Source organism: Taeniopygia guttata, chromosome 9 (assembly GCF_048771995.1).
Source record: "Taeniopygia guttata chromosome 9, bTaeGut7.mat, whole genome shotgun sequence".
Lineage (NCBI taxonomy): Eukaryota > Metazoa > Chordata > Aves > Passeriformes > Estrildidae > Taeniopygia > Taeniopygia guttata.
The window spans coordinates 24,396,203-24,419,914 of record NC_133034.1 but is presented as its reverse complement, the minus strand read 5'-3'; the positions used below and the strand labels follow the sequence as shown (position 1 = coordinate 24,419,914).

The 23,712-nt window shown below is 47.9% G+C and overlaps 3 protein-coding genes and 1 long non-coding RNA gene across 9 annotated transcripts in view; 2 read left to right on the top strand and 2 right to left on the bottom strand.

Annotated features, from left to right (window-relative positions):
* Nucleotides 1-2,333: 2,333 nt before the first annotated feature.
* Nucleotides 2,334-3,439, bottom strand: ARL14 (ARF like GTPase 14). Its single transcript, XM_004176783.6, has one exon. It carries the CDS (start codon nt 3,344-3,346, stop codon nt 2,765-2,767), a length of 582 nt encoding a protein of 193 aa, XP_004176831.4. The 5' UTR covers nt 3,347-3,439; the 3' UTR covers nt 2,334-2,764.
* A 2,565-nt stretch (nt 3,440-6,004) lies between these two features.
* On the top strand, nt 6,005-12,954 carry B3GALNT1 (beta-1,3-N-acetylgalactosaminyltransferase 1 (Globoside blood group)). Of its 5 annotated transcripts, XM_072933491.1 has the most exons (4): nt 6,005-6,129; nt 7,597-7,746; nt 8,449-9,080; nt 9,711-12,954. In XM_072933491.1, exon 4 carries the CDS (start codon nt 9,771-9,773, stop codon nt 10,755-10,757), a length of 987 nt encoding a protein of 328 aa, XP_072789592.1. In that variant the 5' UTR covers nt 6,005-6,129; nt 7,597-7,746; nt 8,449-9,080; nt 9,711-9,770; the 3' UTR covers nt 10,758-12,954. The 5 variants fall into 5 exon arrangements, with proteins under 5 accessions (XP_072789592.1, XP_030136759.4, XP_030136758.4 ...); XM_030280899.4 differs by lacking the exon at nt 8,449-9,080; XM_030280898.4 differs by having other exon boundaries at nt 7,597-8,912.
* A 1,819-nt stretch (nt 12,955-14,773) lies between these two features.
* On the top strand, nt 14,774-15,358 carry LOC140684721 (uncharacterized). The gene is made up of 2 exons (XR_012057423.1): nt 14,774-15,105; nt 15,202-15,358. It is a non-coding gene; the product is annotated as an uncharacterized lncRNA (long non-coding RNA).
* A 1,696-nt stretch (nt 15,359-17,054) lies between these two features.
* Nucleotides 17,055-23,712, bottom strand: part of PPM1L (protein phosphatase, Mg2+/Mn2+ dependent 1L) — a 54,883-nt gene continuing 48,225 nt past the window's right edge. For both annotated transcript variants that reach the window (XM_072933488.1, XM_030280897.4), the window contains exons 3-4: nt 19,526-19,687; nt 17,055-18,357 (exon numbers count right to left, since the gene is read on the bottom strand). In XM_072933488.1, the coding sequence (XP_072789589.1) occupies nt 18,008-18,357; nt 19,526-19,687 (512 nt within the window). In that variant the 3' untranslated portion in view covers nt 17,055-18,007. The remainder of the gene's footprint in view (nt 18,358-19,525; nt 19,688-23,712) is intronic.

Here is a 23,712-nt window from a genome sequence, read left to right as displayed (position 1 = left end):
TGATGTCCCTCATCAATGGAACATTTATCTCCAAAGTGGGGATCAGCTTTTTGTGCCTTAGCAGCTCTGCCTTTAAGGGTTGGTCATTTTTCTCTGTCTCACTGAGGTTTTAAATTCAAATTTCAGGCATCTAATTCCTCTGAGAACCTGCACCTCCAAGCCTGCTTGACTGATATTTATTTTAAACCTTTAAAATGATTCCAAAAGTTTGGAGTCTCCTTGGGCAGTTAGAACAGGCCTGTCTTCACTCCTCTGGGAAACCAAGCTCTTCGAAAATGCAATTTTTAAATACTTGATATTCTATAAAGTGAATGGAATTGAGTTTATTCCTTTCCTTTGAAGCATAACATAAAACATTTCTTCAAGTTGATGTGAGTGTCATTTAGTGTAATTTGATAACCTGTAGAAGGGCCTGTGTGCCTGAAAGCTTATTTTAATTTTTAGTTGTATGAGTTGGTCTATTTTACTACTTCATTTCTCCCTTCAGAACTTGCTTCTTGGCTAATTAAAGACCCTGGTGCACCCTCATTAAATCTCTCAGGAGTGTTTCTCCCTCAGAAAGTCCTGAGGCTGCAGAACTGAATCCTGCTTTATAACAGACACGTGATCAGATTGGGAGAATTCACCCTATACACATGCAAACATTTATAAATGTGTCGATATGACATAGCACATTTTTAAACATTGATTTTTTTTGGCTTGGAAAACCAACATTAATGACTTTTAAAGATCTTTTTAGGGACAGAAGATGATATTTTCTATTGAGCCCACATCACCAGAGCGGGCAATGAGAAATCCAGACACTTGCTCTGCTTTTAGCAAGAGTCTCAGCATGACTCAGGATTTAGCCCCTGGTAATTAATTAGTCTCAGTATTAATAACAGCTACTATTGGGAAACTTCCCTTTGTTTACTATTTCAGCAAACCCACCTGATGTTTTTTGTCTTTGAATAACCCGTGCATGAGACAACAGGGTATGTCTGGGTGATTTTATTGCTGCTTCACCCTTTTATAACTGGACATTCCTGTCTGTTTATTAGTAAGAATGAAATACAAACTTCCTACTTCCCACCTACTTCCTTGGAGTAATCTGTGGGAACTCAGAATGTCCCTCAGACATTTTTGGATGTTCCAGGCCCAGGTCAGAAGCATTTGAGACCCTGGCAGGCAGCTGGAAACAGCTGTGATTTTGGGTTTGAACCATGGAATGATTTACCAACCTTGCAGGAAAAACAAGAAGTCACAAAAGGTTAGATATTAGAGTAGAAGTAGTTACAAAGTAAAGGGAAGAATTTTTGAGTGCTGTACAGGGGGGTTTTGGTTTTGTACATGGATGGATTTAGTTTTAAGATGGAGGGATTTGGGCCTACCCTGTCCTCCCTCTTTCTTCTTCCTTCCCTCCATGTTCTCGGTGATGTTGGCACCCACAGATTGGTTTAGAGTAGAAAAGCACCATTTAATATAGGTAATGGGCATTGGGGAAAAACTGTACCCATGTAACACGTAATGTACCATATAAAAGATAGAAAAGCACCATTTAATATAGGTAATGGGCATTGGGGAAAAACTGTACCCATGTAACACGTAATGTACCATATAAAAGATAGAAAAGCACCATTTAATATAGGTAATAGGCATTGGGGACAAACTGTACCCATGTAACACATAATGTACCATATAAAAGATAGAAAAGCACCATTTAATATAGGTAATAGGCATTGGGGACAAACTGTACCCATGTAACACGTAATGTACCATATAAAAGACAGCAGCAGCCCTGGGCAGAGGGGGAGAGAAGAAGCAGTCGGGAGTCAGAGAGGATGTCAGGGTGTGTGTGTGCCTCTGCCTGAGCTGTGAGCAAACCACAGCAGCCCCAGGAGAAAATCTTTTAGATAACTTGCAATAAACTGCCTTGAGAGCAAACAACAGAAGACTTTTGAGCTTTTTTTTTAAAGCAGGTTTTGGAAGAGAGACTTTTCCACCACATGGAGCCACCCCCGACCTAAGGTGGGCTTCAGCAGTAATTCTGAAACAAAAAACTGGGAGCACAAGAGGATCCCTACCAGGACTTTTCCAGAGCCCAGGCCAGGGAATTTAGCACAAATCCAATGGGATTCATCACTTCCCTGGCTGATCCCTGTGAGGAAGGCAGTGCAGGAACAACGGGAGCAGCACGTGGATCTCTGGGACAATGGGAGGTCCCAGCTGCACCTTGGGGACAGCACTGGAGCCAGGCTCTGCCTGGGGCTGGGTGAGGAGCTCATCACCACCTCTCTGCTGGAATTGTTTCCAGAGTGCAGAAACAATTCAATTCTCTTGTACATAACTAAGAGTTGAAGCTCTCACCCCACTCTATTTTTAAATAAGAAACACATCTATGGCATTTATTACAAAACAGCATTTATCACTGCTCAGCAAATGGCTTGGCTGGTTTACATCTTGAAAAGAATTGATTTGACTCTTCATTTGATTTAACCACTTAAACACTACTCACCTATTTTATTTCCATGTGCTTGACTGCCCCTTTCTCATCATTCAACTTGAATAAACCCAAATAAATACAAAAATAATAATAAAATGCTACAGAGTCTTATCTCAGGTATGAGATAGCCCATCAGGTATATCAAGTATCTGCAGGTACAACAGCAGAATTTAATATCACCAAAGTCCTTTATAAATATTTATGTATAAAAGTTCTTCAGAATCCGGTATTCCAGATTTAATCTGTCCAACAAAGAGTCACCAGAAGTGACGACAGAAATCCTTAAAAGGAGTTGAGTTCCTTCAGGGTGATGAAAGTCTCCTTTGACTTCTTGTACTGCCTGGCAAACGTGGCCACCCTCTGGAGAGCTTCTGCCAGCCCCTCTCCCGTGGTGGCACAGCAGGGCTGCACGTACCAGTTCCTGTCACTGCAGTGCTTCTTCATCTTCAGCTTCCTGGTGATCTCCTCGGCGTTCAGAGCTCCAGGCAAATCCTGCTTGTTCGCCAGCACCACCACCGGGACGTTTTTTATGCATTCATTCTTTAAAATGAGCTCCAATTCCCTCCTGGACTCCTCCAGCCGCCGCTTGTCAGAGCTGTCCACCACGTACAGCAGCGCGCCGGCGTCTTCCAGGAAACTGCTCCAGAGCTCTCTCATTTTCCTCTGTCCTCCAACATCCCAGAATGTCAGTGTGAAATCTTTCCCTGCTTCAATCATGTCCACATTGAAGCCAATCGTTGGTGTTGTTATAAAAGCATCGTTAGACCTGAACTTGTAGAGCAGCGTGGATTTCCCCGCGGAGTCCAGCCCCAGCATCACGACGTTGGCCCCCTTCGTTGAGGGCTTGGCGTTCTGGAGGCCCATTTATCCCGGGGAATTCTGGATTCCAGGGATATTCCCCTCTTCCCTGGGCCCAGTTTGTGTCTCTGCCTTTCCCCCTGCTGAGGTGAGGCAGGAGCAGAGAGGGAGAAGAGGCAGCTGGGAGCTCGGGAGCAGGCAGATCTCTGCACAAACACGCTGCTTTTATCGAGGCGATAAGGAGCCACGGGGCTTCGGAAGCTCCGTGCCAAGCCTGTGGGTGGGACTGGGATGAGTAACCACGGCCCCACTGGCGCAGGCACAAAGGTTACAGGCTGCCAGCTTGTTTGAACAGCACCTGCAGCCTGATCCATGGGTTTCCTGATCACAGCCAGGTCCTGGCTCCCAGAGAATCCCCCGGAGCATCCACAGACATCTGGGAGAAAAATGAGATTGAGGCCTTAAGTGTTAGCTTTTATATTCTGATATTTTATATTCGGATTCTGTGTGTGGGTCTGAGCTTCATGCTAAGTGTTGGTGAGCTCTCCTCACAGAGCAGGAGACAAAACAATTCCTGCTCCAGCTGGGCACCAAGGACAAATGATCCAAATCTCAGCCCAGGAGCACAAACACCGTGGGCTGGAGAGAGAAAAACAAGCAGGATGGGACTGCCTGGGCTAAAGCTGGAATGGGACAATGAACTCCAAGGTGCCAATGGAGCAGAACTGATCCCAGGGAGAGCCCCGGGAGCGCTCGTGCATTTTGGGGCCATTTTGGTTAATTTGGGTGCAGCCCTGGCTGGGCTCTGGTGCTGCCCAAGGTGGATCCATGGAGGAGATCCTTGAATAAATCCCTGCTTTATTCTGTGACCCTGCCCAGCCTCTGCTCCAGCTCAGCCTGCACAAGGCATGTAGACATGAACACAAGCAGTGAGGAGGGGAGATTTCAGATTTAAGGTTTGTCCATACTTAGCAAGCCACAAAATGAGCAGGACTCTGATTTATCAGTGCAGCTCAAACTGATCTTAGGTGGTCTCAAATGTGAGTTCCAGCGCATGGACTCAATGAAACCCTGAGAGAACTCCACTAAAACTGGGCTCTGCCCTAAGCAGCTGCCTCAGTGACTCCTCCTGCCAGAGCTGTAAACTCCGGGAGTTTGTTTGTGTTGTTGGTGAACGAGTTTAACTGCGCCCCACAAGGTGGAGCCTGATACTCTGGTCATCACTGAGATCCCGCTGCCTCAAATTAAAAATTCCTGTTACCTTCATTTCGCTCTGCTCCGTGGCTGCCTAATGAAGATTTCCTTCGGGAAAGGGTCAAGAATCGAGGAAATAACCAAGTCTTGATAATTTTTTTTTTTTTTGGCCACCATTCCAAGTAGCAGAACAAAACAAGAGGAGATAAAAATGTAGTCAGCTATTAATGAGTTCCTATTGACTGCTCATTTTCCTGATAGTGGATGCACCTTGGGCTGCTCTGACACATCCTGAGTACTGCAGGAATTGCCCTTACACCCAGGAAAATATTTCTCTTTGCTTCAGAAAGTCCAGAATCAGCAAAAAGATGTAAAGGTCTTGTAACAAGCTGCTGACTGATAGAGCAATCATTTCGATAATTACGACATTGGTTGCGTAAAATCCACCTCAGCCCTGACAGACAAGTTATAATCTGGTTTGTCTTGAGACTAAAAGGGTTAGACCAGGACTAACTGGGGGCAAAGAGAGAGATGACAGCGACACACTCACTGCCACACGTTTTTCACAGTTAATAACACCCATGGATGATGTGTAGGGTTTTTCAGGAGCAGGTCAGGATGTATTAAACCAGGGAAGAAAGTGTTTGCATTCTGAATTGAGTCAGACATGGTCATTTCTTCCCATTGGGTTCGCCTGCGTTTCCAATACTGCAGGACAGAGCAGCCAGAGCACCACCAGCCTTAAAACCAGCTTTAAATAATATATTTCCAAATTATTTCTGCTGGTAGCTTTAAAAAGGATTTATTTTCCTATACACCTGTTATTACGGTACTTTAAAATCATCATATTGGACTATTGGTTATTCTAATTAGTAATCTTTAATGAATATGAGAATTTCCCACCTTTGCTTCAGCTGTGAAAAATGCATATTTTATTGTTGGCTTTTTGCAAATATTACAATGAATATTATATGTGTAATGTTAGAAAGTTACGCTGTATTAATTCTCTTACGTAGTGCGCTAAATGTAGTTTTAGGTTACAACATAATGTTAAAATAGAGACTATGGATGTGGGGGGAATTTTTTTTTTAGGATGAGATACTCACTTTGAGGAACACCTGAATCTTCCAAAGGAGAGGAATTTATGGCTTCTTATCAGAAGAAGTGAATTTCTTCAGGCCTTGCTCAGACTCAAAGAGGTCAACAGACAGAGTTTCTTGTTTTAAATAGAATGTATGCATAACCATGAAGGATTTATGAATATGCAACAAGTGTATTGTTTTAAGGTTATTCCTTTGTTCACAAGGGATGCTTTTCTGACTTAGTGTCCCAGAGCATCCGTACGTCCGTAATTCTTTGCTTTTTATTGTCTTGTAATTATCCTAACTCTAAACTTCATTACTCTAATTGTATTATTATTTTTATAACCACTTTATTATTATTAAATTTTACAAACTGAGATGGATGCGGGGATAAGGCACAGAATCCTCACTGGGGCACTTCCAGCGGCTGGAGGGGGAGGCAGGAGCGCGGTCCGTGCCCGGCCCCGGCGGGCGGAGCGGAGCTCAGGGACGGGCCGGGCACAGCTCCGGAGGGCGGAAGAGGAGGCGGCTCCTCCTTTCTACAGCCGGCCCGGAGCACCCCGAGGGGACACGGTAATGGGGATGGGATGGGATGGGATGGGGATTGGGATTGGGATGGGGATGGGGATGGGGATGGGGAACCAGTCCTGGGACAGCCCAGGCGGAGCGAGACGCGTGCGGGGGTAGCGCGGGTGAGAGAGAGAACCGAGCGGCGCTGCGCTGCCGGGGGAGCAGAAATCCCAAAAAAAGGGCTGGAAGGGGTGCCCGGGCTCGGTGCGATCAGAAATCCCAGAAGAGAGCTGGAAGGGGTGCCTGGGCTCGCTGGGCTGCTGGAGTGAATCAGAAATCCCAAAAAAAGGGTGCCGGGGCTCGGTGCGCTGCTGGAGTGAATCAGAAATCCCAAAAAAAGGGCTGGAAGGGGTGTCCGGGCTTGGTGCGATCAGAAATCCCAAAAAAAAAAGGGCTGGAAGGGGTGCCTGGGCTCTCTGGGCTGCTGGAGTGAATCAGAAATCCCCCAAAAAGTGCTGGAAGGGGTGCCCGGGCTCGATGAGATCAGAAATCCCAAAAAAAGTGCTGGAAGGGGTGCCTGGGCTCGGTGCGGTCAGAAATCCCAAAAAAAGGGCTGGAATGGGTGCCCGGGCTCGCTGGGCTGCTGGAGTGAATCAGAAATCCCAAAAAAAAGGGTGCCTGGGCTCGGTGCGTTGCTGGAGTGAATCAGAAATCCCAAAAAAAAGGGCTGGAATGGGTGCCTGGGCTCGCTGCGCTGCCGGGGTGATCAGAAATCCCAAAAAAGGGTGCCTGGCTCGGTGCGCTGCTGGAGTGAATCAGAAATCCCAAAAAATAGGGCTGGAATGGGTGCCCGTGCTCGGTGCGATCAGAAATCCCAAAAAATAAGGGCTGGAAGGGGTGCCCGGGCTCAGTGTGATCAGAAATCCCAAAAAAAAGGGCTGGAATGGGTGCCCGGGCTCGGTGCGATCAGAAATCCCAAAAAAAGGGCTGGAAGGGGTGCCTGGGCTCGGAGAGGGAGGCACATCCCCGCTGCCATCCCCTCCTGCCCGGCCGGGATCTCCCCGCTCATCCCCGCCCTCGGAAAAGTGAGCACGGATGACCTTAAAGCCAACTTTAAATAATATATTTCCAAATTATTTCTGCTGGTAGCTTTAAAAAGGATTTCTTTTCCCATACACTGTTACTATGCTATTTTAAAATCATCATATTGGACTATTGGTAATTGTAATTAGTAATCGTTAATGAATATTAGAATTTCCCAACTTTTTCCAGCCCAAGCACGTCCCCTACCCGTGTGGGAGATGGATCTAAATCCCTGTGGAACATTCTGAGCCTCACATGCGTTGCCTCACATTTATTTCAAATAATATAAATGTAATAATATAAACGTGATAACAGAAAAATAATATAAATGTAATAATAGTAAATGTAACAAATAACAAATAATAGAAATATAATAATATAAAATAAATGCGTTGCCTCACATTTATTTCAAAAGTCACCAGTTTTATCTTTTTGGCGCAATCTCAGCTTGGAAGAAAATGAAAGTAACGCCCTGGAAGGAGCTGCCTGGAAGTGGAGGAGGAGCTGCAGGGGCAGAACCTGCACCATGAGCAGAAGTGCTCAGACCTCGCTGACTCACCTGCCTCACTTTGCTTCAAGCACTCGAAATAGGAGAAGGTGGGGATTGATTTCCCTCTGTGGCTGGGGTTTCCTGAAAGACCTGAATTGATGTTTATTTTCCTTACATAACAGGATTTGTATCCAGTTTTGTTGTTCACAGTGTCATGAAACCAGGTTTTTCTTCCTATAAACATTTATAATATTTTTTTCCATTAAGCAGCCAAGAACTGACCAAACGGATCAGTTTTCACTGATATGCTTTAAAGTTGATCATCAAAATAAATGTTATTGATCTAAAATCAGATAATAAGCACTGAGAAAATAACTGAGGTTATTTTCTTCCAGTATGTATTTCATACTGTCCACTGAAAGTCAGATTGATGCATAAAAAGAGAAGATTCCTATTAGTTAATTACTGATTTTGAGAGGAATCAGTCTAAAATTCTTCTATTTAAATGCTTTATGTAAAATTGCTTTGATCCGTTTTAAGGCCATTGTGGGTGAAATGTTCTCCAAATGCTTCGTTTAAAGGATGATTAATTTCAAATCAGATCCTACACAGAAACACGAGGCAGGTGGGCTTTGGAAAATCAAATTCCCCTGGATTCCAGAGTGCTGTTCTGGGGGTTGGATTTATTTGCCAAATCTAAAACATTTATGAGCCCTGCGGTGATATTTTTGAAGATAAGGAGTAATTAACTGCGCTGTGAAATCAAACCTTCCATCATCCTGACTGTGTCTTTGTGTGTGCTCGTGCAGGATAAATATTATTACTGCAAACATCAGAAACCACTTGGAATTCCCACAGTTAGGCACTGGAGTTATTTTGGCTTAAAGATGTCTAAAATAAATGATAGAGCACGTGTGGTTTCCAGGAAATAAAACTACACGAGGGCACAGGCCTGGGGGTCTGGTTTTAAACTGGGTTTTGTGAAGATTTATCCATTGGAATCTCTAATCCTGACATTGGAGCAGTGGCTTCAGCACGGATTCCACAGGAGTTTGGAAGGACCTGCTGTGGATTTGTGTGCCTCAAATCCAAAAATTACCTGGCCAATGATAAAAACAGTCATGATTTTGGTTGATACCATCTTTAGCACATAGCTTGGTTTAAGGAAGTTGATTTTTACCTTCACCCCCCACCCTGAGAACAAGGAACTGCTCAAACCTTGAACGATGATGAAATCCTCGCTTCCTTGTCCCACGTGCTCCAGCTCACGCAGGTCAGTCAGACTTTGCCTTTAACAGAAACAACAAAAATCTGAGCCTCTGAGCATCCATTTCCTGAGCACCTGTGGGGTTTTGTGCATGGTGGTGGAGTGGAGTCAGAGGCGTGGTGCTGACATCCCTGGGATCACAGCCCTTGGAGCAGGATCCTGGCTGGAGATCAGGTCTGTGCAGGGGTGGATCTCCAAGGGGAAAGCCACGAGCTTTCAGTGCTGCAGAGCAGAGATTTCAGCCCTGCTCAGCAAACCCTGCTGGGCAGGGGCTCTGTGTCCTGCTCTGCAAACCCTGCAAACCCTGAAAACCCTGCAAACCCTGCTGGGCAGGGGCTCTGTGTCCTGCTCAGCAAACCCTGCAGACCCTGCAAACCCTGCAAACCCTGCAAACCCTGCTGGGCAGGGGCTCTGTGTCCTGCTCAGCACACCCTGCAACCCCTGCAACCCCTGCAACCCCTGCAAACCCTGCAAACCCTGAAAACCCTGCAAACCCTGCAAACCCTGAAAACCCTGCAAACCCTGAAAACCCTGAAAACCCTGCAAACCCTGCAAACCCTGCAAAACCCTGCAAACCCTGAAAACCCTGCAAACCCTGATGGGCAGGGGTTCCATGTCCTGCTCTGCAAACCCTGCAAACCCTGCTGGGCAGGGGCTCCGTGCCCTGCTGCCATCCCTGGGATCAGGAACGCTTGGTTTGGTTGCTACCACAGCACAATCCCAGCTGGCACCTCAGCCAACACAGGGAAAAGGTAATATCTGACTAACAGCACTCTGAATGCCTCTTTCCCTTTTCCTTTTCAGCAAGGAAGATGCTCCAGGATTCACGGGACAGATTCTGAGGGGCGCCAGCAGATCCCGACCATGATCCTGGACCTGGTCAGCGCCTTGTACATGAGACCCCTGAAATGGATTTTCCTGTGGCTGCTGCTGTTTGCCCTGACAACCATGTGGTACATAACCTTCTCCTCCAGGGCTGGCCTGGAGAACATCAACCCTCTGTACTTCTACGAGCACGAGCCCGTGTACCGGCGGCCGCGCCCGTTCACGCTGCGCGAGCGCCCGCGCTGCGCCGACCTCCGCCCCTTCCTGGTCATCCTGGTGGCTTCCAGCCCTGGTGACCTGAAAGCCAGGCAGGCCATCAGGATCACATGGGGCTCCCGGGATTCCTGGTGGGGCCAGCACATCCTCACCCTGTTCCTGCTGGGGCAGGACACGCAGAGGGAGGACAGGGCGGCGACGCTGGCGGTGGAGGACGAGAGCATCCTCTACGGGGACATCATCCGCCAGGATTTCGTGGACACTTATGACAACCTCACCCTGAAGACCATCATGGCGTTCCAGTGGCTCTCCGAGTTCTGTTCCAACGCCAGGTTCTTCATGAAGACCGACGCCGACGTCTTCATCAACACTCCCAACCTGGTGAGGTTCCTGCTGCAGCTGAACTCCTCGGAGAACGTTTTCACCGGCTACCCCCTCATCGACAACTTTGCCTACAGAGGCTTTAACAGGAAAAGGTACATCTCCTACCAGGAGTACCCCTTCAAGCTGTACCCTCCCTACTGCAGCGGCCTGGGCTACATCCTGGATGGAAAACTGGCTCGGAGGACTTACGAGCTGATGGGCCACGTCAAACCTCTGAAATTTGAGGATGTTTATGTGGGAATTTGCGTAAATATACTCCAAGTCAACATCACAATTCCAGAAGATGCAGAACAATTCTTTCTCTATAAAATCAACTTTGATATCTGCAAGTACAGACATTTGATTGCAGTTCATGGCATTACATCAAGCGAACTGGTCCAGTTTTGGCAGGATTTGTCATCCAACACTTCAGAAACTTGCCTTTGACGGTGGATTTATTTAGAAACTTCAGTTTGCTGTAAGAGTGGCCTCTGGAGATGACTCTGACTGCCGGGGCAGCGTTTCTCTGGGGCATTCCAGCGCTCTTCAGTGAAAACAGGGGCACAAAGCACTTTTCCAGGTGTGCATCCCACACCCAGAGGGTGCCTTGGAATGCTCTGTCCCCTCTGCCTCTGAGCAGCCCTGGGATTTCCCCCTGAATCTTCTGGAATGCAACAAATGCCACCGAGGAAAGGCGTTTCTGTCAAGAAAGCAGCTTGGAGGATGGTTCCTGAATTCCTGCCTGGACTGGTTTTATTGCTTTATTGCCACTCTCCTTTGTTTGTTCTCAGCGTGGAATTTAACCCAACCCAACGCTTTTGGTTTTTTTTTTTCTGTGTAACCGTCCTGAGACTGTCACACCTTGTTATTGAAATATGTGACCTCCACAAGACTTCCAGGAGTGTTCCCAGCCTGGGGATCCTGTGGGATCTGCAGGAGCTGCTGAGAAATGCTGGAAATGTGAAGCACTTTGTGTGTCCATATTAAACTTGGGTGTTTCTGTTGGGTGTTCCCAGACCAGGGAGATGGAGTGGAGCTCACGATCAATTTGGACATCCCAAAAACATTGGGATCATCAATCCCCCCACCCCTCTCTGTGTGTGTGTGTGTGTGTGTGTGTGTGTGTGTGATGCATCCCAGGAGTTTTGGAACCCTGTTGTGATTTATGCCTGTTTCTAAACGCATTTTTTGGTTCTAGTTTTAAAGCTGAAAAAAGGAAGACATTCCCCCATTGCTGCTTTAAAGAAGACCCAGCTCCTCCCTGTGTGTAAAGACCGTTTTTTAATCACTTTATTCATATCAGCAAGGCCCAGTTTTCAGTAGTTTACACTTCTAATGGACAACGATACAGAATTTGCAATTGCATGAACAGAATTAACCTGGACACATCCACTACACGGGGGAGGGACTAGGGAGACGTCCTGGCCACGCTCCCAGGGCTTCCCAGGGCCAGACTCAGGGTGCCCAGAGCTGCAGGAGCAGGGCTGAGGGGTGCCTCCAGCACCCAAGGGACACTGCTGGCTTCTGCTCTGCTCCACAGCTGCTCCTGGGGCTGGGGTGCAATTTCAGGAGGGGTTTGTGTGGTTTTTTTAGGGATGAAAAAGTCTTGGGGACAACACTCTCCAGACAAGGGTTTCAGATGTCAGTGTTCTGATGGTGAAAAGGTCAAAGCTTTTAAAAATTAAAGGCTATTTTTTAATTTTTTTTGAGGGTGGGGAATACAGTATTGCATAACTGAGGGAATGATGCTCTTGTATTCCGAGATCTAGGTGAAATTCCAGCTGTGCTGTGGGTTTAGGAACTGGGGTTTGATTGTTCTCCGAGCAGGTCCTGGAGAACTGCCTTGTTCTGTGGTTGTTTCACATCTCAAACCCCAAACCCCTCCATTCTTCTCTCAGCCTGCCACGTGAAATGCTTCGAAATAAATTATTTACCACAAGAACACTGATACTACAGCACAGCTTGTATTGCTTTTTCCAAAATAAAAATGTAATCATGACTCTGCCGCCTTCAGAAAATGGATAAAGCAGAGAGTGCTCGTGGTGAGGGAGGGATGAGAGTCCTGGGGAGGTGAGGATGGCCAGAAATTCTCCTGCCACCTGCAGGAATTTGGGGTTTTTGTGCCCCAAAGGCTGACACTGCTCACAGGTTCCAAGGCTTAGGTTTATACACAGTGATCTCTTTGTGCCACCTGAAGTTAATTGTCATTTACAGTGCCAGCAGCATTGGAAAAACATCCATCCTGCTCCTGGTTTTCCTAAAAAAAAACCAAAACCTCATTTCCAAATCTGGCTTGTATATGATTCTGACTTTATTATTGCTTAAAAGGCTGTGAAATTCCAAACTGAGCTCCTGTTTCTGCTCAAAGCCATTCCTAGGGAAGTTTTTGGTGTGAACAGCCTGGCAAAATGTGAAAAACCTTAAAAGTATGAAATAATCTGGGCACTGAAGTGGGGGTGGGCTGGTGGCAAATTTTATTGCATCTGCCTAGAATATTGTACTAAAAACAAAGTGTAAAACACAGACTAAAGGTTTCCCAATTTTTCCTCATGCAGCTGTATTAAATCAGAATTCAAAATATTTGTGATTTTTATAGGAAAACTCTGGGGTTTCCTGACCCGAAAAGTGTAATAATAATAATAAATTATTAATAATAATATTAATAATAATAATTAATCGGGCAATAATGTTTGGAAGTTGCTGCTGGATAGGGAGCAAAAGTGGGTTCCAAGGTGAAATTCCCAGTCTGGCTGTTATTTCAGGGGAGTTAAAATGCTGCAATGCTCTGTGTGCATCCTGGCACAAAGAAATTCCCCATAAATCAGAAGGGAGATGTAGGGGCAGCACTCCCTGTGCTCAGTACAATAGGATTTTTGGGATAATTCCCTAAATTTTGCCTCACATTTATGGATGACTGGTGTCAGAGAAGCTGCCCGTGTCCATGGATGCAACTCCACAGGCTTCAAAAAAAATGCAGGATTGGCCATGAAATATGCTTGGAAAAAAGTGCTTTAGTTCCCTATTGCTCAGATAATTTAATTCCCAAAATCCCAGACTGGTTTGGGCTGAAAGGGACCTTAAAAACCACCTTGTTCCACCTCAGGGCTGAGCAGAGCAGGCACAGGAGCTGCCCAAATCCACAAAATCCACACATTTTTCCCTCAGGCATTGCCCTCAAACCTCTGCTTGTGGTTCTGGCAAGGCTCCAGCTGCACCCACCAGGTTTTGCTTCCCAGAGCACCCAGATTATCTCCAGAGCTTGTCCTTGGAATTTTAAGTTACCTCAGGAAAATCCAGATTTATCCACCCGCTCCCCTAAGCCTTGTCCAGTCAGCACTGGAAAAATAAAAGTAACAAAAGTTCAGCTCATTATTAATTATCTGTACATTATTTTTTTTTCTCTGGGAGCTTTGGAAAGGGCATTTAAGAATATATTGGGCACAAGGGGCAGCAGCTCTGGGCTCTGCAGTGGCCAAATTCCAGCAGAACATTCTCACATGGAATTTTGTTCAGAGGCCTAAAATCCTACTTGGGGGGGGATGAAAGGCTGGTGAGGTGTTTTTTCTGCAATATAATCACTGACTAAATGCTTCTCTGTGTAAAACAAATATCAGCTACATTAGCAATAAATCCATATTCTATAAAGCAGGGCTGTCCTGTATCCTGAGACACAAAATTCCCTTTTTTTTTGAGGCTGTGGCATTGGTGTTTCTGCAGCCAACACTGCTCAAGCTGATGCAGCACTTGAATTCTGACTCCTGGATTCTAAAATCTTCACAATATTTTTAATTTCACCCCTGGGAATGGTTTAATCCTGCAAGAACAGCAGCAGTGGGAGTTGAAATCCTTTATCCCGGGAGCTGCTGTGGGGTTTGTGGGAATGTCTCAGGCCACCAGAAGGAGCCACGGTGCCACCGAGCCAGGGACAGGCTGGGACAGCCCCAATCCTGCCAGGAATTCCAGGAGGGATCCCAGGGATGGATGAACCCAGTTTGAGAACAGCCCAATTTGGGAAAAGCCCAATTTGAGAACAGCCCAATTTGAGAACAGCCCAGTTTGGGAAAAGCCCAATTTGGGAACAGCCCAGTTTAGGAACAGCCCAGTTTGGGAAAAGCCCAATTTGGGAACAGCCCAGTTTGGGAACAGCCCAGTTTGAGAACAGCCCAGTTTGGGAAAAGCCCAATTTGAGAACAGCCCAATTTGGGAACAGCCCAGTTTGGGAAAAGCCCAATTTGGGAACAGCCCAATTTGGGAACAGCCCAGTTTGGGAACAGCCCAATTTTGGAACAGCCCAACTCCCCAGCACTGGCAGCTGGGACATGAACAGCCCAGTTCAGGAACATCCCAATTTTGGAAAAGCCCAATTTGGGAACATCCCAATTTGGGAGCAGCCCAGTTCGGGAACATCCCAATTTGGGAACAGCCCAACTCCCCAGTACTGGCAGCTGGGACATCCCTGGGAACAGCCCAGTTCAAAACCAGCTCAATTTGGGAACAGCCCAGTTCAGGAACATCCCAGTTTGGGAACATCCCAATTTGGGAACAGCCCAATTTGGGAGCAGCCCAGTTCCCATCCTGGCTCAGCACAGGCTCAGGGTCCATTTGTCACCTCGGGCCATCCACAGATGCCCTTTGGCAGCCACTCCCTGTGCCCTGAGGCTCCGGATGTCCCCACGGGGATGAAGCCACCAAGCTGCCCTGGAGCTCCCAGCTGTGCCCAGGCAGCTCCCAGTTTTTGGGAGGAGAGCAGCAGCAAGGCTGGAGGCCTGCTGCCACAGCCAGAGGGACATCCCAGGCCACAGCCAGAGGGACATCCCAGGCCACAGCCAGAGGGACATCCCAGGCCACAGCCAGAGGGACATCCAAGGCCACAGCCAGAGGGACATCCCAGGCCACAGCCAGAGGGACGTTCTGGCCACAGCCAGAGGGACGTTCCTGGCAGCCCTTCCCAGATGGAGGATGCAGTGTTAAGGCAGTGGGAGAACCCTGCACTGGTCAGGTTGCATAAGCAATATGGACAAGGAATTCATCCTGTCAGCCTCCAGCTGTGTCACGACAGAGTTTGGCACAAATCAGCACCACTGGAAAGTCGGAAACGCCTTCACTTGGAGGGAAAACTTCCAAACCTTCCAGCTGGGAGCACAGGTAGGCACTGCACGTGGATGTGGGAGAGCACACAGAGCCTCTCACCTCCACCAGTCCTTCCTCTGTAAACCTGAAGCAGCTGAAGTTCCTTTTTTTAAAGCAATCGAAGCAAAAAGGCCCGGGCTGAGCAGAGACCCTTGGCATGGATGGCTCTGGCCAGGACAGCCCTGCCAGGGATGGGGAGAGGAAGCTGAAGGTGCTGAAGGGGTTCTTGCTGCAGCTGCAGCCACTGGGGTGTGCCTGGAGGGACAGGGAATGATCCTGGGAGGATCCAGGCAAACCTGCAAACTGCCCTGCTGTGTTTGCTGAATGCTGGGGAGAGGCTGAGCTCCAGCAGGAGCTGCTGTGCCAGTGCTCCCTCCTGCCCCAGGGCTGTGCTCAGAGCTCACGGATCCCCCAGCAATGCTCCCTGGCCTTGGGATGCTCCGTGCAGCCAGCAGCTCCCCCCTGTGCTGCCTTCCTGGGCATGGCCATCACTGCAGCTGCTGCCCGGGGCACGGGGCAGTGGGGATGCTCTGCACACAAACATCCCTCTCCTTCAGAGCTGCTGCCTGGAGCTCCCCTTTCCCTGTGCCCTCCAAAGGGAACATGGGGAGCAGTGAAGGGGACAGGGAAGGCAAACTCCACACCCTGAGCTCTGCCTGGAGCTGCTCCCCCACTGCTGCTGGGCCATTCCAGCCCAGGATCCAGCCCTGCCAGGGAATCCTCACCCAGGGGCTGCACTGGCAGCACTCTGACCTCAGCTACCTTTGCACGCTGAACAGCTGAAGGAATGAATCCCAATTCCTGGCAGCTGCTCAGCTGAGCAGCATGAAGCCAGGGGATTGGAAAGTCAGGAAACTCCCATCCTATCCCATTATCCCATCCCATTATCCCATCCCATCCCATCCCATTATCCCATCCCATCCCAACCCATCCCATTATCCCATCCCATCCCATCCCATCCCATTATTCCATCCCATTATTCCATCCCATTATTCCATCCCATTATCCCATCCCATCCCATCCCATCCCATCCCATCCCATCCCTGGACTTCAGCACGAGCACAGGGGTCCAGACACATTTTGGAAATATCACCAGAGCCAATTGAGGGCTGAGATGATCCCCAGACAAATTAAAGGAGGGAAGTTTGTTGGGGGAGAGGTGACCTAGGGGCAAAACAAGACAAAGATGGGGGATTCCCTCTCGAGCAGAAGTTTGTGCTCTTTGAGTTTTTGCCTTGAGAGACCCCGACCCCCTCAGCCCCACTCCAGAGCCCTGCAGGTGAGCAGGGGGCAGGCAGCTGGGGAATGAGGAATATTGTCCTTCCTCAAGGAACAGGCAAGGCCAGGAATCCCTCACAGCCCTGACCCAGCTCCACAGCCAAACACAGGCAGCCTCCATCGCCCTGGAGACCTGACAGATTGTCCAGGACCACGTTCTGGGGAGATCCCAAGGATTTCTGTAAGGCAGGATAAGCATAAAGGAGCCATCCAAAATCCTGCCTGCCCTGTCCCTCTGCCATGACACAGCTGGTACCGGAGGTGCAGCAAACCCAAACTGTCCTCATTCCAACCTACAGCAGTCACAGATCCCAAAATACAATTAAATACTGAAAGTTAGATCTAAACATACTTTTAAAATCTAGATTTAACACAACCTTTCATCTCTACAGTGCATTGATGCTGCCTGGCATTTGCATGTCATCCCAAAAGCCCGTTCCAGAGGGGTCTGCCCTGGGATTAACACCACAAATCCATCTGGAAGTCTTCCACAGGCTTGACTTCCAGCTAGGTAGCTCTGAGGAACGCCCTGCTTGGAGCTTCCCAACAGTCACCAGTGAAATTCATTTTCCCTCACACCACTTCCCAAGTCCGTGCCGCAGAAATAAGGTCAGGGTGATTCCTGGTGGAGGACAGACATTCTGCCATCACAGCTGAGCTCTGTTCCCATCCAGGAGGTTCAGAACTCCCAGGGTTTTGCTGAAGTTCACCGTGAGTTGGTTTGGATACAATATGGCCTAGAAGAGCAGTTCTGGAGTAATGCACAGCCCGAATAAACGTGGTCATTCAGGAGCTCTACCTACTCACATGCTCGGCGGGGGTTTATTTTGGGGTGAGGCTGAACAAAGCGAGAGCCAGCAGTGGCAGCAGGCTGAGAGTTGGCTCCTCTTCCTCCTTCACACCACAAACCCTTCCCCACCCACCCCTTCCAGAGATGAGGAACTCGAGAGTGGTGACACCACCAGGGAAAAGCAGCAGCACCGCCCTGACCCCGCCGTGCCTGGGGCTGCCACACCACGGGGGACCAACCCAACCAAAAACCTACACGGGATTCCTAAAGAAACGTGAGAAATGGGAGCTTCCGAAGGAGCAGCGAGGGCACGGGGCAGGGACACGGGGACAAACTGGATTCTTGTGGTCGCTCAGCGTGGATTTGTTGTATTGCTCCTTTTGCCAAGCCACGAGCGGAGCCCGGAGGGATCGGCTGCCGCGGGAGCGCCCGCGCGGCGTTCCCAGAGCTTCCCAGCACGGCCAAACTGTTCTGAGTCCTGAGCGGGCCCGGGGGCTCCTCACTGCTGCTCCTCTGCTTTGCTGCTACTCCTGAACTTCACCACCATGACTGTGATGTTGTCGGGGCAGCCCCGGTAGAAGGACTGCAGCACGATGCTCTTGGCCCCGAAGTGCGGCTCGTCCAGGCGCTCCTTGATGAACCTCACGGCCTCCTCGTTGCTGAAGGCGTCCCACAGCCCGTCCGAGGCCAGGATCATGAACTCTGGCTGCAGTTTGTCCAGGTCAAAGCTCAGGATGTCGGGGTCGGGGATCACCACGTTCAGGTTCTTCAGGGGGTAGTCGCCCAGAGAGCGCGACATGGCCAGGATGCCCTGCACGCGCCACGAGCCGTTGAAGCTGATGAATCCACCTGGGGGGAAACAGCAACGCTTGGAGCAGCTCTGGGGAACATCCAGGCTGCTCTTGGGAACGTCCAAGGAGCTCTTGGGACATCCAAGGAGCTCTTTGGGACATCCAGGCCACTCTTGGGAACGTCCAAGGAGCTCCTGGGACATCCAAAGGGCTCTTTGAGAAATCCAAAGAGGCTCTTTGGGACATCCAGGCTGCTCTTGGGAACGTCCAAGGAGCTCTTGGGACATCCAAGGCACTCTTTGGGCTCCAAGGAGATCTTAGGACATCCAAGGAGCTGTTTGGGATATCCAAGGAGCTCTTTGGGACATCCAGGCTGCTCTTGGGAACATCCAAGGAGCTCCTGGGACATCCAAAAGGCTCTTTGGGACATCTAAGGAGCTGCTGGGACATCCAAAGGGCTCTTTGGGACATCCAAGGAGCTCCTGGGGCATCCAAGGAGCTCTTTGGGACATCCAAAGGGCTCTTTGGGACATCCAAGGAGCTCCTGGGACATCCAAAAGGCTCTTTGGGATATCCAAGGAGCTCTTGGGACATTCAAGGAGCTCTTTGGGCATCCAAGGAGCTGTTTGGGACATCCAAGGAGCTGTTTGGGCATCCAAGGAGATCTTTAGGACATCCAGGAGCTCTTTGGACATCCAAGGGGCTCTTTGGAACATCCAAGGAGCTCTCTGGGACATCCAGGCTGCTCTTGGGACATCCAGGCAACTCTTTGGGACATCCAAGGATCTCTTTGGAACATCCAAGGGGCTCTTTGGGACACCAAGCTGATTTTAGCACTAAACCTCCCTCAGGCTCAGGCCAGGCCTCTCAAAGCCAGGCTTTGGGCAGGGCTGGGGCTGAAGCTCTGGGGATGCTCCTGGTTATCCACGTGGAGATCCCAAGGGATGGTCACTGGGCTGCTGAAGGCTGCTCTCCCTACCCCACCCAGCCGGGTAAGGGGTGGGTCACCTGCAGCCACCTCTGCCCTGGGACATCCCAGTGGAATTTTGGGTGGAAAACAGGAGATTTGATCTGCTGCCACCTCTGCCTTGGCACATCCCAGCGAAATTTTGGGTGGAAAAGGAGATATTTGATCTGCTGCCACTTCAGTTGGGCGCGTCCCACCTCTCCCAGGGGAAAACGTCAATTTTAGCGACAAATAAAAGCTGAACTTTCCAACAACTCACCAGCTCTCTTAATCCTCTTCCTCTCCTTCAGCTGGTAGGGCTTGTGGTCGTGGGACAGGGGGATGGCATTGCCATCCTTGTCACAGAGGACGCCCCGGGAGTCGCCCACGTTGGCCACGGTCAGCTCCTTGTCGGACAGGAGGGCGATCAGACACGTGGTGCCTGCAGCAACAGCAGGGTGGGAAACGTCAGTTTTAAGGAATTTACAGATTTTAGAGGAGCTAAGATTTTAGTTAGAGATAAGCCCTACGAGGAATTTTAAAATAATATTATTCATTTAAAATAAATGAGTAGGCCTTGATGAAGTTAAGAAAAATGTGAATTATAAGGAACCACTTGAGGAAGATCAAACGTTTCACAAAAACAAGGACAAAAATTCAACCTGCACAAGGGGTTTGGGAAAGGACTGAAAATGAGGCATTTTAAAATAATTTTTATGTGAAAAAAAAAAAAACAACCACATTTTCTGTCATGAAATGGATATTCCTGATCAGCAGGGAAATGTTCCTGTCACGGAATGCCAAGACTGTGACCCCCCTGAGCACTGAGCCCACCGTAAAATGGGAGGAATATTTCCCATTTCCCATTTCTCATTTCCCATTTCCCATCTCCTCTCCACTTCCCATCTTCCCCTTCCTGCCTCCCTCACCCAAAACCAGCAAATATCAGCTAAAAAAAACCCAACATTCTGGGCCTGGCACCTGGCTCCGGATGCAATCCCTAAATATCAACATCTCCAGGACTGCTTGACAGCAGGGAAAAATTAATTCCATCTTTTTTTGTTGTGCAGTAATGAAACTCATTTTTTTCAGGATTCCTAAGGAAGAAGGGCCATCTATTAAGGAAAAAAAAAAACACAATTTCCCACAGGACAAAACCACCTCCAGAACCTCTCAGCAGGCTGGAATTCCCTGGCACACTGGAATTAAATTCCAAAATGCCTTTAAATCACCAAAATTTGCCACAGATCAGGCACTGACCACCTCAGATGTTTAGGGATGCTGTGAATCAAAGGAATGGGATTAAGAGCCAGTAAAGCTTCGTTGGGAGAAAATATTCTTGACAAAATTACCCCAGCCTTAGCTAGTCAAGAATGCCACTTTTTAAACTAAAGGATTTAGAGATTAGGAGAGGATTTGTCCCCATCTGTCACTTTTGGCCTCCTTTCATTTTTTAAAGATTCCTTACTCAAACCTCACAGAAAATCTTGCCAGCATTTGACTATTTCCAGACAAACTCATTTTATCTGTAGCTCTGATGGATTGATTTCCTAAAGGGCAAAATTCACAAAAAGACAGAAAGATCCACATTGGGATGTGGCATCCACCAAGGCTGCACTTTATTAAACAGTGGATGTTGCCAGAAAGGCCAAATTAACACCCGAAATTGTGCCAAACCCAGAGCAGTTCAGCTTTCTTCTGGCAAATGGATGCAGCTGAACTCAACCCACTTTGGGAAACATCCCAGAGGTGAAAGGATTTACCTTGGGGTGCAAAAATGGACTTTCCAAGAGGGATGGGAAAGGTTTCCTGGCTGGAAAAGCTGTGGAAGTGTTTCCCTGCCCACCACACCCAGCCCCAGTCGGTGTCTGAGCCCTTGGAGCCCCTCAAAGCCCCCCTCATGGAGCGTTCGTGGCTGGCAGCTGCTGGAATTCTCCCTGCTGGAATTCCACCTGCTGGAATTCCCTCTGGCTGCCCTGGCAGGTCTGGGACCCTGGCAGGGGTCAGGAACCCCCCTGGACAGAGCCCCCAGAGACACTGGCTGTGATCTCTGTCCATGGAAAAGAGTTTTCAATCTTACAGGATGAATTACAAGCTCTGAGTGTTTGATATCAGTAATAATTAAGTGTGGCACGGGTGCAAAAATAAAATTTTAGGATTCTAGATAAGGGGTCCAAAGGGGACAGGATGGAGGAAATTGGGTGTGCCTTGTCCTTTTTCTCCTTCTTCATGCCCTCCATGTTTCACTGTGGTGTTGGCATTTTTCTGTTGGTTCAGGCTGAGGACACACTGTCCAACGTAGGTGACAGATATTGGCACGTTATTGTAAATCCAGCACAGGTAGTTTGTGGTATTTAATGTTTGTACCATCCCACTGAGGGACAGACCTGCTGCAGGTCAGACAGAACATGCTATAAATAAACAAAAATAAACAACCTCAAAAACAGCACAGATGAATTGTAAATACAGGAGAACCCAATGGGAAGGAATGACCATGTCTGACTCAATTCAGAAGGCTGAATTATTTCTTTATTATAACTATGCTAAAATACATTAATATACTATATAAAAGGAGGATACTAAAACTACAAACCTACTTTTCTAACTACCATATCTAACTCACTCACAACTTGTGACTTTCTCTCAAGTCCAGCCCCAGTGGGTTGGATTGGCCACCAGGCTCAAACAATCCTCACAGAATCCAACCCAGCACTCACCCCAGGGAAACAATTCTCCAAACACATTCCACATGGGAAAAACAAGGAGCAGAAATAGAAATTGTTTTCTCTTTCATTTCTCTCTGTGCACCTCTATGAAAAATCCTGAGAGGGAGAGAAATGTGCTGCCACACAGACAAATTACGACTTCTTCTTTGGCAGGGGGGCTGAAAGACAGAGATTTTCTACAACCTCAGAATTATCTAAATATCCCAGATTCCATCAGCTGCTCATCCTCATGGCAGAGAGAAAACCCTGGCAGTGCTCCAGGATCCCCCACATCCCCCCCAGCCAGACAAAATTGTATTTTCTCCCCTTTCACCACCATCCCTTCCGTTTTGCCAATTTTGAAGGATTTCCTTCACTTCTTACGCCCCACCAGCAGCTCGAGCTCCTCGTTCAAGTTGATTTTGCTGGGGAAAAAAAGCCAAAAAAAGGAGAAATGCCACCACCAAGGGCTGGAGCAGCCAGGACCTGCTGTAATTACATGTAACTGCCCATTTTCTGTGCTTTGCTCACAGTCAGCTCTCGTTTCAAGGGCAGGTAGAGCCATTTCTGCCTTTCTCATAAATAGGGGACATAATTAGGAGGATGAAGAGCTCCACTGCTGTGTTTTCATCTCTGATGAAACTGGAATTTTGGCTTTTCATTTGCAGCTGTGCTGCTGGGAATTTTCTAAACCGGTTATTATGGAGCTTCTCATTTCCACGTGATTTTTGCTGGGTGAGATAAATCCCCAAATATGTGTTACAAGCAGTTTTAATCTTTTATTTTTGCCGTGCAAACACGGATATTTCCATCAAGGAAAAAGCTTTCTTTTCCTTCTGACAGGAATCTGTAATTTCCCTGTATTTTCTCCTCCTTAACAAACCCCTGTAAATGAAAATAAATGCAGAGGAGCTGGAGTAACCAAACTAAGGGAAAAAAAAAACCAAACCAGGATTTTGTGAAATTCTGTGTGAGAAAAGATCAAGAGGTGATTGAAAGCAACAAATTTTGAAGCTTATTTTTTATGTATCATTAAAAGCAGGCCACATGTATGAAAAAAATATTCTGCACCCTGATTTCACCTCTGCTGGCCTTGGAGAACCCAAAACTTGAGCTCCTGGTGTGAGAAGTATTTTGCAAAAGGATCTAAAAGCTGGAAGGAATTTCTGACTGCTCGAGAATAAAATGTTAGAAAAAGTAGCAGATCTGCAAACTGTGAGTTCAGTGTTAAAAAAGCCTCCAAAACCACCTGGGTTTGGCTGCCCAGGGCCTCGTGTCAGGTTTAAAATCAGGTTTTGTGCCTGCCCAGTCCACTTGCAGCTGGGAAAGCCCAAAAAATCTGGAATTTGTGGAAGGAGAAAAGTTGAACCTGCACAAGGGGTTTGGGGAAAGGCTGAAAATGAGCAATTTTTGGGGCAGAAATTGTGAATTCTAGGGAAACACTTCAGGTGGAACAAACACTTCAAAAAAACAAGGGAAAGACTGAAAATGAGCAATTTTTTTGGGCAATAAAATGAAAATTATAAGAACTACTTCAGGAGGAACAAATAGCTCACAAAAAAGAGGAAAAAAGCTCAACCTGCACAGCGGGTTTGGAGAAACAAGTGATTTTTGGGGCAGTAAAATGAGAATTATGAGGAACCACTTCAGGAGAACAAACATTTCACCAAAAAAAGGACAAAAGCTCAACCTGCACACAGAGGTTGGGAAAATCTGTGATTTTTGGGGCAGTAAAATGAGAATTCTGAGGAACCACTTCAGG